Genomic DNA, 10,916 nt, shown 5'->3' with positions numbered 1-10,916 from the left:
TAGTGGAGTATATATCTTATATTTAACGTTTACGTTATAAATACAGGATTTGTGTATGAACATCAATGGAAGAACATACTAATATTGTAAATTTGTAATTCCGTAGTTCTTATATACGAAACTAACCAACTTGAGAAAGACGTGGAGAGAGGCGTATATAAAATACACACGCAAGCCTCTATCTTCTCCGCTTAACCTTTGTTCCAATAAGCATTTGCTAAAGCACTCTCAAAATGTCACATCCCTTGTTCATTTACTTTCTAATCTCTCTTTCCCTCTACAGTAGTTGCACTGCACATCGCCACACATTCACGGTGAGTTTTTTTTTTCAATGATCACTAAATAGGACGTGAGTAAACTAACTTGGATCGGTCATAAAGTAAGAGTTGATTACTGGCAGGTTAAGGAAGTTCCATATAAGAAACTGTGTAGCACGAAGAAGATTTTAACAGTTAATGGTCGGTTTCCTGGACAAACTTTAAAGGTTTACAAAGGAGACACCATTTACGTTAACGTTCGTAACCGAGCTAGTGAAAATATCACCATGCATTGGTAAATCTAAAACCACACCGTCTTTTTCCCTGTTTGAGTAGATTATACTAATTACCAGAGTCTATTTTTGGCCAATCCCGACGTCTTAGTCCTCAAATGTTAAAGTTATTATAATAGATCAAGTGACTCCCGAATTGTCAAAAAAATTATTTATTGAAAATAACCCAAAATGTTTATAGTTTTCTCAATCTCGAATCCGACCGTGCCTATTACAAACCTATAACGATTCTCTCGGTGGTTGAATAAATACAGGCATGGTGTAGAGCAGCCGAGAAACCCATGGTCAGATGGACCAGAATACATCACACAATGCCCAATTCGACCTGGGTCTGATTTCATTTATGAAGTCATATTTTCCACCGAAGAGACGACTGTTTGGTGGCATGCTCATAGCTCTTGGACGCGTGCTACCGTACACGGTCTTATTTTTGTGTATCCTCGGCCCCCGAAATCCCTCCCTTTTCCAAAATCGGATCACGAAGTCCCTTTGATTTTTGGTACAAAACAAAGCATATACTATATACTTTTCTTAACTGAACAAAATGTTTAAAATTTTATAAAAATGTTTAGGAGAGTGGTGGAAGAAGGATGTGAGAGAAGTAGTGGAGCTGTTCATGAGGACAGGAGGTGACCCAAATGTTTCCGATGCTTTGACCATCAATGGACATCCTGGTTTCTTGTATCCTTGCTCTAAATCAGGTTTTATTATTAATAATCTTATCCCTTCATGTAATGAGTACTTTCTTAAAGTTTTTTTTTTGGTTTTTGATTAGAACTGTTGGATAAAAACTTTAAAGGGAAATTATTCCCAATAACCCAAAAAACTATAATTCACTAAATAATCAAAACCCTACCCTCTCTCTTCCTATCTCTCTCTACCATCTTATTACAAATCTAATTTTCCTTTTTCTTTTGTTTATTTCACAAATAAACCCAACTTTAATGGAGATGAAAAGACATGTACGGGTAATGAAATAAAATTACTCAAATGAGCATCTGTTTTAAGTAATCGTTATTTTGCTTTAACAGATTCAAGTAATCTAAAAATAAATAAAAAGTCCATGTTTTCAAAAAGTTACTCATCTAATTAGTTAATCATAGTGTTTGATCAAACACATTTTAGTACAAAATTTTTTTTTTCCAAACTTAGTTACTTTAAAACGTTATATACTTTAAGTAATTATCCGTAAAATAATTTTATCATGATTTTTAGTTTAAACAGATAGAGAAATATATATGTTTCATTTTACAGACACTCGAATGTCCATTAGTTAAGAAAACTGAATATAGTTTTAGATATGATAAAACAAAATATATAGCGTTAATTAATTATGTTTGCATGCAAGCAAAAGATCGTTACCTTTCTTTCTAATATAATACTAGGTTAAGACCCGCGCCTTGCGCGGGATGAATATTATGTATATAAATTATTTTATATATTATATGTTTATAACATATTATGAAATAATAAATATATATTGAATAAAAAAGTCATTATCTACTACTTATATAATTAAATTGGTGCGAACATATAAATAAATTTTATAAATCGAAAAAATATTTTTTCTATTTGATATGATATATAATTAAATTTAAATGATAGTAACATATATGGTATATTTTAATATTAATATTTATCAGATGATGCTTTTTGCTCATATTTTTTTTTATCATTTGTATTTGTTATAGCAAAAAGTCTAAATTAGTGATAACAGAATTTGCACTGTGGAATTAATGGTTTAAGTAATTTATAATATTTAGAAAAATTAAGTTGTCAATATTTTTTCAATTTTTTTATCAAAAAATGTTCAAAGTAAATTTCAAAATTAAGATATTTATGTATTTTATATGGCATATAGTTTAATTTAAAATGATACATATATTTATATATCTTTTATTTTTGATACTTATTAAATGAGACTTTCAACTTATATTATTTTTTAATTATTTGTATCATGTCATAACAAAAGTTTTAAATCATAGATCACAAAATTTGAATGTGGAACTTTTAACAGTTTTAGTAATTTATACTCGTTTTTAAAAATTCAAAATATAATATATAAATAATTTTTTAAAAAATTTTATTATATGGTTACTATAATTGTTTAATTTATTTTAATAGCTTAAAATTAAACAAATATAATTATAATACACACTTATTTTTATCAAATCTTTATTATTCAAAATCATTAATTGTCATATATACTTTAGTCACATTAGGCAATTCTGTAATGTTATTTAAGGAAATAATGAAGCACATTAATAATGTATTTACTTTGGTTAAATAAAAAGCTTATTATATATTTAGATGGACCAACCTATTTCTCTAAGGATTCTAAGAATCATTCTAGTGATGACATGTGGCTACAAAAAAATGTTGCAATGCTTCTCAAATAATATATAGGGGATGAAAACATAATAAATTTTACAATTAGGTACATATATAGGTTAGTTAATCTGGATTTGATCAGATATTAACTGTATTTGATTATATTGGTTGTTAAACTCGTTAGGAATTGTGAGTCTCTCACTGATTGATATATAACGAAAACGTGAGGGATATTAATTCAACCGAAAGAGCTGTCTCTGCATTTTTTAATACATTGTGTTATATATTTGAAAAATGCAATATGAATGCATTATGCATATGCATATGCATATGTTTAAAGTTTAAATTTATTAAATAATTCGTTATTTGACATGCATATCTATATGCTAAACAGATACATTCGAGCTCATGGTGGAGAAAAGCAAAACCTATCGCATTCGGATGGTAAACGCCGCACTGAACTTAATCCTCTTCTTCGCAATCGCAAAACACAACCTCACCGTGGTTGCCGCCGATGGCCACTACACCAAACCAATAAACGCTACTTACATCACCATCTCTCCAGGCCAAACGCTAGACTTGTTATTACACGCCGACCAAAACCCAAAAAGTACTTATTACATGGCTGCCAGAGCTTACCATAGCAACCCTAACATCAACTTCAACAACTCCACAACTATAGGGATCTTACGTTACACCTCTTCAACGTCATCGTCTTCAAAACGCTACCCAAACCTTCCTTATTACAATGACACATCAGCAGCGTTTAGATTCTTCACCAGTATCAAATGCTTATACTCCGGACAAGTTCCCGTGAAGATCTCGCGTAGAATAATCTCGACGGTTTCAATAAACAACCTTATGTGTCCCAACAACTTGTGTGAAGGTCCAAACGGGTCGAGACTAGCGGCGAGTATGAACAACATATCGTTCGTTACACCAAGTCACGTGGACATACTAAAAGCTTACTATTATCACATTAGGGGCGTTTACGGAACGCGGTTTCCGGAGTTTCCACCGCTGGTTTTCAACTTTACCGCGGATGATCAACCGTTGTTTTTGCAGACTCCAAGATTTGCTACGGAGGTGAAAATACTTAAGTTTGGGGAAAGTGTTGAGATTGTTCTCCAAGGGACGAGTTTAGTTGGTGGTGGAATCGATCATCCCATGCATCTCCATGGTTTTAGTTTCTACGAGGTTGGTGTCGGGTTTGGTAACTATAACGTAACTGAAGATCCGTCGAACTATAATCTCAAAGATCCTCCGTACATAAACACTGCGACTGTGCCAAGAAACGGTTGGGTCGCTATCAGATTCATAGCTGATAATCCTGGTACGTAAATTGCATTATCCATACAAGCTTATTATTATAAACATGCCCGGCCCTTAAATTTTTGGACCTACAAACATTTTACATAAAATTTCTGTTTTTAACAATTCAAAGGTTTATAAATAATTGTTTCTTCTAAAAATGTATATCATTTCAAGAAATAAAAGCCAAACAAAATATGAACGATAAAAAAAAACTAAGGTTTATGTAATTTATATTAACTCTTTACAATTTTAGAATTCTAGAAAGTTCCATTTGCATATGTGAAGGACATGGTCCTCGTTATACACCTAGATCAACGTTACCTTGGTGTCTTCTTCATTATTATAGTCATGTTTGTAATTTGTGTGTTTGTAGGGGTATGGTTCATGCACTGCCACTTTGATAGACATCTCACGTGGGGAATGAAAGTTGTCTTCATTGTCATGAATGGAAGAGGACTAAACCAGCAGATTCTGCCTCCACCTCCTAACTTGCCTCCTTGTTACTAATCAATAATCCAATTATGTAAAAATCACTATCATGTCTCTTAACCAAAAATGACATTAATCTATTGTAAATTATTGTTGTAATAACCTAAATTTACTCCAATGTAATAATCCTAAAACTTTGTGTGAATTAATTTCCACAAGTTGATTAAAGAATAAGAAGAAGCATTACTAATTGAGTTCAGGCTTTTTAATGGGCCGGTGGGCCCATTAAATGTGTAATAATATTCCGGGTCGGGTTGACCCGGCATTGTGTGGCGAACAAAACAGAAACTGCGTCTTCTACAAAGTTCTGAAGCAGCAGCATCTTCCAAAACAGGGTTTTGCTAGGGTTTTAAGTCGTTGGCTGTTCTGTCTGATGCTTTCCCCTAAACCTTAAATCTCCATTTAATTCGAGCATTAGATATTAATAAAAATCGAATCTTTTAAAGGCTTCGAGGAAGAATGATCCCTACCAATGGCGCAAGGGTTCTTCGCTTGTTGACTCGTCGATGTCTCTCCTCAACTCTTGTACAAGATCTAACCAATCAGGTTGGTTCTTCTCTCTCACTCTCTTTACCTCTCTTTCTATCTCTCTCACACACTCAGTTCTTTGGAATCTGCAGAGACTCAGGGGAGTAGCTATCGGGAGCTTTAGGAGATTGAATACTGGTACTACCAATCCTGCCAAGTTTCTTGGAGATTACGCTTCCAAATCTGGTAAATTTGTGAATTGGTTTTTGTGTGTTAATGAGTCTAATTGAGTTGTTGTCGGAGAGGTTGACATTGTTTTATGTTCTTGTAATGAAGGGGATGGTCGGAAATGGATCAATTTTGGAGGTTTTAATTCTAGTTTTGGTTCGACAAGGTCTATTCATGGAACAGGTTAGCCTTGGAGCTTCCTTGTCTCTGACAGTTTTGTAATTGAATCTCTAACGTTCTTTTGAATAATCAGGTTCTTCGTTTATGTCGGCTAAGGACTACTATGAAGTTCTTGGAGTGAGCAAGAATGCTCCAGATGGTGAAATCAAGAAGGCTTATTATGGGGTATGGTTGTGTGCTTGCATCGTTTAGTTTGTTCATTTGATAGGTCTGCTTGTTTCTCATTGGTTGATGCTGTTTCTTTTTGCAGCTAGCTAAGAAACTCCATCCTGATATGAATAAAGATGACCCTGAAGCTGAGAAGAAGTTCCAGGAGGTCTCAAAAGCATATGAAGTGAGTTTGAACTTGTTTAGTATCATCCCTTAGAATCTTATACTGAAGGGAATTTTTTTTTTTTTTTGGATTAGATTTTGAAAGATAAGGAGAAGCGTGACCTATATGACCAGGTACATAGGCCTCTTATTTTATTTTATTTTGAATTTCGTTATTACAAGCTGTAGTGTTTGTGCAGATGTGATATAAGTTTGTTGTAATGTCTGCAGGTTGGGCATGAAGCATTTGAGCAAAATGCTAGCGGCGGTGGGTATCCAAATGATGGAGGTTTCGGTGAAGGGTTTAATCCATTTGATATCTTCGATGTAATACTTTTATTTTCATCTAATATGTTCCATAGAAAATAATATTTTCTACAGTTCATATTCGTTGATATTTTGAATGCAAATGTTAAAACACTATTTCTTTTTTAAATTATCAGATCTTCAGCAGGAACAAGCAAGAGTTCGGAGGCCAAGATGTCAAGGTATATTACCATCTGCTTATTTTTTTTCTAAGAATAACTTTTATGCTCCATGATTAATACTTTTCTCTTATTTTTTTTCTTCCTTGTGTAAGGTTTTGCTTGAGCTTTCTTTCATGGAAGCTGTTCAAGGATGCTCCAAAACCGTGACTTTTCAAACCGAACTTGCTTGTAACACTTGTGGTATGTATATACTCTTACAATCATTTATATGTTGATATTTGTATCAATCTAAAGTTATAATTTTTGTTCGTCCTCTTACATTTAGGTGGACAAGGTGTTCCTCCTGGCACCAAACGTGAGAGATGTAAAGCCTGTAACGGCTCTGGGATGGTCAGTGTCATGTTACAAAAACTCTAGTTTGGCCACTGTAATTATGATTATTTTTTTTAAATGGTTTTTAAGGTGAGACAGTTACGTTTTTGCAGACAACAATGAGAAGGGGTATGTTAAGCATCCAACGAACATGCGATAAGTGTGGTGGAGCTGGTCAAACCTTCTCGGTATGTCATTTTACACTTTATATATATCATATGAATAGTGTTTATCTGTGTATGTATGTCTAAATAATACCATTTTCTATTAGAATCATCCCAAATGTTTTGGTCCTTTGAGTAGGTTTGGACCACTCATCAATTTTCTTATGTTGGGGTTTTGCTAGAGTATTTGCAAATCCTGTAGAGGGGGTAGAGTGGTTCGAGGACAGAAGACAGTGAAAGTCAATATTGATCCAGGTAATTTTTTTATTTTTTTTTGCATATATTATTCATAATCGCTAGACCTTTTAATTAAGATTATTGATTAAGCGGATGTCTAGATTGATATTTTAAGTGTTATCGGTTTAGAAAAATTTATTTTGTTTAAATCCGATTTGAGATCGATTTTTAGAGCACTGAAAAAAGTCTGTGTAGTCTTCACTCTCCTTCAAGCTCTTGAGTTGTACACATTTGTTGAATCTTTGCAGGGGTTGACAATACTGATACCTTAAAGGTGTCAAAGTCTGGTGGGGCTGATCCTGATGGTGACCAACCTGGAGATCTATATGTTATTTTTAAGGTGACTTTACTTAGTTACAACCTTTCCAATGGACAATCATAGTTGAGTAACATTCTCAATAACTCGGTTGTGTTCGTTTTAAGGTTCGTGAAGATCCCGTGTTCCGCAGAGAGGGATCAGATATTCATGTGAATTCGGTTATCAGTGTTACTCAGGTGAAGTAACATCTCTTATCAATCATGTCTCTAAATTGTTCATAGGTGCTTTGAACTTCTAGTGTAGTGTCCATGAGACCAATTTTAACTAATTGTATATTCTTCATCTTGTCAGGCCATTCTTGGAGGAACCATTCAAGTTCCAACCCTCACCGGTGATGTTGTTGTGAAGGTTTCTGAATATTTTTTCACATTTCTTACATGTTTTTAAATTTTACCGTAACTTGCCGGTTAATTGCTAGTTAATTACAGTTTCAGTTTAGTTTAAAGGCTGCTCTTGGAACTGCCTTAGAATTCTAAACTTGGAAACTCTTTTTGGTGCAGGTCCGTCCTGGAACCCAACCTGGTCAGAAGGTAGTCCTAAGAAATAAAGGTGAGCTTCTTTTCTTCTTCCTTGTGTCGTCAGTTATAGAATCCTTGAAACTGTGAGTGTGATCTTCTCTGTTTGTGTACTTATCAAATGAAATACTATACAAAAAAACAGGTATTAGAGCAAGAAAGTCAACTAAATTTGGGGATCAATATGTGCATTTCAACGTCAGCATCCCTGCGTAAGTCCTCCCCCATAAATCCCCAAGTAGAGCTCTGTAGTTTTTTCACGTTGACGCATCTTGTAATCTGTTATATGTTTTGGTTTATGTTATTTGGCAGAAATATAACGCAAAGACAGCGTGAACTGCTCGAGGAGTTTATTAAAGAAGAGCAAGGCGATTATGAGAAGCGAACTGCTTCTGCATCTTCCTAATTCTGGACCATCTTTCTTAATCGATATACCAGTCAGACATGATTGAGATCAATATTGCGTTAGAATTAGTGAAAGAGTATCGTTTTTGTTTTTGTTCCTTCGAACTGATTCTATAGAAAATGGAAAATTTGATTGTGGAACCATTTTTCAATATTACTCGCTGAAAGTAATAAGATTTTGTCTGGACCATTTTCTCTGTGGATACAATGGTGGGTCGAACACGTCAGATATATTATATCATAGCTTTGCTGTTCAGGCACTTTCAGTTATGATCCTATGGTGTTCAGCAATAACCTTTTGCTTTAGTTTTCAATGTCTTCTCCAGGAACAAAGGTATCTTAGTTCCTTTAGTCTCAAGTTCGTTCTCATGGATATATCAGATCAAAGAACAATTGTTCTCATGAAATATCTGCTAAATGTATAGGCCATGACAAAGCCAAACATGTCTACCAATTTCTTCAACTATGACTCAATTTTTTTGTTGTTAATGAAATCTAACATGTTACAAACGTGCAAATACAATGGATGTAACTGGTAAAAAATGTTTAGGAACTGAAGGAACTAAAATAAATAGAATTATAAAAATGGAATACAAACAAAAAAAAAAAGAAATAGAATTCATTCCACTCATTTATAATCAAAATTTTTATGGAATGATTTTCTTCGTATTTTATCTATTTAATTGTAGAATTCATGGAATATTGATTCCATTCATGTCAAATGGCGAATATGTTATTTCACTAAGTTATTTGAGGTAGACTCATGAGTCACGCACACATGCTAAACTGATACTAGAGTCTAGAGTCTAGACAAGCTTTGAATCTTCAGTCTCTGTTGGAGCAGGAGTGAAGACATGTCTGGTGAACTTGTCTTTGGGATAGTTCTCATTACAATCCGAACCAGAACGAGTAATGGGCCTGGGCCTATCGGGCCCAACGTAGGCCCACACACAGCCATATATATACAGTCCTCAAAAATAGTTTCTGCCTCCGCCGCATTTTAGAGTGATTTCTCTTGCATCCTCCGTCTAGGGTTTTCACAGAGTCGTCTTCGTCGCATTTCCTCAACGCAACAATGGTGAAATCTCCTTTCTCCGTCTCTCGTACTTTCTCTCTTCTCTTCCTCTTGATGATTTTCTGAGTTTTTTTTTAAACTCTCTTAGGTTCTCCAAAACGACATCGATCTGCTCAACCCTCCAGCTGAGCTCGAGAAGAGAAAGCACAAGCTCAAGCGTCTCGTGCAGTCTCCTAACTCCTTCTTCATGGTAACGTCTTTCTCCCTCTCTCTTTAATCACTAAGACACAATTAAGTCTGATGTTCGGTGTTTGTGTTTGTGTTTCAGGACGTTAAGTGCCAGGGATGCTTCAACATGTGAGTTTTCTAATCCTCTCTTCATTGATTCGTATGTTGAGTATTAGTTTAGGTGTTGAATATAGATTGTTATTACAGTGTTAGGAAGAATCTGTTTAGTGTTTTGTAAGAACACTGTTTGACTTTTATTATTAATTGGAGAGATTAGTATTAGCAAAGAGACTAAACAGTGTAATTATTATTTTGCAGAACGACAGTGTTCAGCCACTCGCAAACAGTTGTAGTGTGTGGAAACTGTCAGACGGTTCTGTGCCAGCCCACTGGTGGTAAAGCCAGGCTCACTGAGGGATGCTCTTTCAGGAAGAAGTGAAAGAATAATTCATCTGTGAGGGAAGTCAAGATCTTTATTCAGTTTGCTTAGTACTTCTTATTGTATTGTGACCTTCTTTCCTTTTTGATTATGAGAAGATTTTGGGGTCTAATTCCTCTGCTTTCATTTAGTTATAAAATCATTCTCGCTTCGCATCAACTGTCTGGTCTCTTTGTTTGTTGTCTTGTCTACATGTCTGTTGTTTTGTCACTCGTTGAATAAGCACTAAACAGCCATTCTTTCTTTAATCTTATGGAAGCTTTCTACTTCTATATATAAGACTTGTTGAATGGCATGTGGGAAAGCATTTGTAGTATTGCAGGAGATTAGTGATTCTGATTTGATGAATTGGACTCGTCTTTTGTTTTTAGCATTTGCTATAATGGTATCTATTCAGCAATCTCGGCCGCCTTATTCTAATTGCCAATAGTAGTGGGCTTTCGGGATGTTATCCACTTGAGCCCAATTATAGAACATGTAAAATATTAATTTTACCTTGTAGACGGCAAGCTTTGAACAGGTGACCTTGAGAAGCGCTGTTCTAAAGCATGTAGCCAAAAACCTTGGTTATAATATCTAACGTGGCATTTTAATTACTCAGAAGAATCTAGTTTTGTAAAATGTTCTTATCGATTATGCGACTACTGGAAACGTCAAACATGTTATATGATATGAAATCTACAGCTTGAGGTCATAGAATTCTTTCATATTTACAGTCCCGACTGCTTGTTAAACTATACACTTCACATATTAGACACATGCTATATTTTCTTTAAGATAAAATTTACTTTTGGTTTCGTTTTTTTTTGCTTTCTTAAGTTTAAAAATCAGCGATTTTGATATTGTTTTTTCCTTTCTATCTAAAAACCTCAATCCGGATATCCACTAAACATCTTATTGAGTTTGTGATATTTGGATTTGG

The 10,916-nt window shown here is 34.4% G+C and overlaps 3 protein-coding genes across 3 annotated transcripts; all 3 read left to right on the top strand.

Annotated features, from left to right (window-relative positions):
- The first annotated feature begins 187 nt into the window (after window positions 1-187).
- On the top strand, window positions 188-4,874 carry LOC106399890 (laccase-15-like). The gene is given in 6 exon segments (NM_001316030.1): window positions 188-314; window positions 401-552; window positions 805-1,049; window positions 1,123-1,251; window positions 3,276-4,214; window positions 4,569-4,874. Coding segments are annotated over 6 exon segments (1,680 nt in total). The 5' UTR covers window positions 188-233; the 3' UTR covers window positions 4,703-4,874.
- Window positions 4,875-4,960: 86 nt separating this feature from the next.
- On the top strand, window positions 4,961-8,502 carry LOC111207396 (chaperone protein dnaJ GFA2, mitochondrial-like). The gene is made up of 18 exons (XM_048745332.1): window positions 4,961-5,230; window positions 5,305-5,398; window positions 5,489-5,563; window positions 5,634-5,725; window positions 5,811-5,894; window positions 5,969-6,007; window positions 6,104-6,199; window positions 6,316-6,360; window positions 6,453-6,540; window positions 6,626-6,690; window positions 6,786-6,860; window positions 7,019-7,091; window positions 7,322-7,413; window positions 7,497-7,568; window positions 7,684-7,740; window positions 7,893-7,941; window positions 8,053-8,119; window positions 8,220-8,502. The coding sequence occupies exons 1-18, from the start codon at window positions 5,144-5,146 to the stop codon at window positions 8,311-8,313; spliced, it is 1,344 nt and encodes a 447-aa protein (XP_048601289.1). The 5' UTR covers window positions 4,961-5,143; the 3' UTR covers window positions 8,314-8,502.
- Window positions 8,503-9,270: 768 nt separating this feature from the next.
- On the top strand, window positions 9,271-10,242 carry LOC106399308 (40S ribosomal protein S27-2). The gene is made up of 4 exons (XM_013839783.3): window positions 9,271-9,390; window positions 9,476-9,577; window positions 9,656-9,684; window positions 9,874-10,242. Exons 1-4 carry the CDS (start codon window positions 9,388-9,390, stop codon window positions 9,992-9,994), a joined length of 255 nt encoding a protein of 84 aa, XP_013695237.2. The 5' UTR covers window positions 9,271-9,387; the 3' UTR covers window positions 9,995-10,242.
- The last annotated feature ends 674 nt before the right edge of the window (window positions 10,243-10,916 follow it).

The sequence above is a fragment of the Brassica napus genome, chromosome A2 (assembly GCF_020379485.1).
Source record: "Brassica napus cultivar Da-Ae chromosome A2, Da-Ae, whole genome shotgun sequence".
Lineage (NCBI taxonomy): Eukaryota > Viridiplantae > Streptophyta > Magnoliopsida > Brassicales > Brassicaceae > Brassica > Brassica napus.
Note: the sequence above shows the minus strand (reverse complement) of the source record. Positions and strands in the feature narration are given on the sequence as shown.

What these genes read in the sequence shown, in the direction of transcription:
- LOC111207396 (XM_048745332.1), top strand. Translation starts at nt 5,144, where the DNA reads ATGATCCCTACCAATGGCGCAAGGGTTCTTCGCTTGTTGACTCGTCGA. An exon ending in AGGTCTCAAAAGCATATGAA is followed by an intron (nt 5,895 to 5,968) that starts GTGAGTTTGAAC and finishes TTTTTGGATTAG; the next exon opens with ATTTTGAAAGATAAGGAGAA. An exon ending in AGCGTGACCTATATGACCAG is followed by an intron (nt 6,008 to 6,103) that starts GTACATAGGCCT and finishes TAATGTCTGCAG; the next exon opens with GTTGGGCATGAAGCATTTGA.
- LOC106399308 (XM_013839783.3), top strand. An exon ending in CTCCTAACTCCTTCTTCATG is followed by an intron (nt 9,578 to 9,655) that starts GTAACGTCTTTC and finishes TTTGTGTTTCAG; the next exon opens with GACGTTAAGTGCCAGGGATG. An exon ending in TGCCAGGGATGCTTCAACAT is followed by an intron (nt 9,685 to 9,873) that starts GTGAGTTTTCTA and finishes ATTATTTTGCAG; the next exon opens with AACGACAGTGTTCAGCCACT.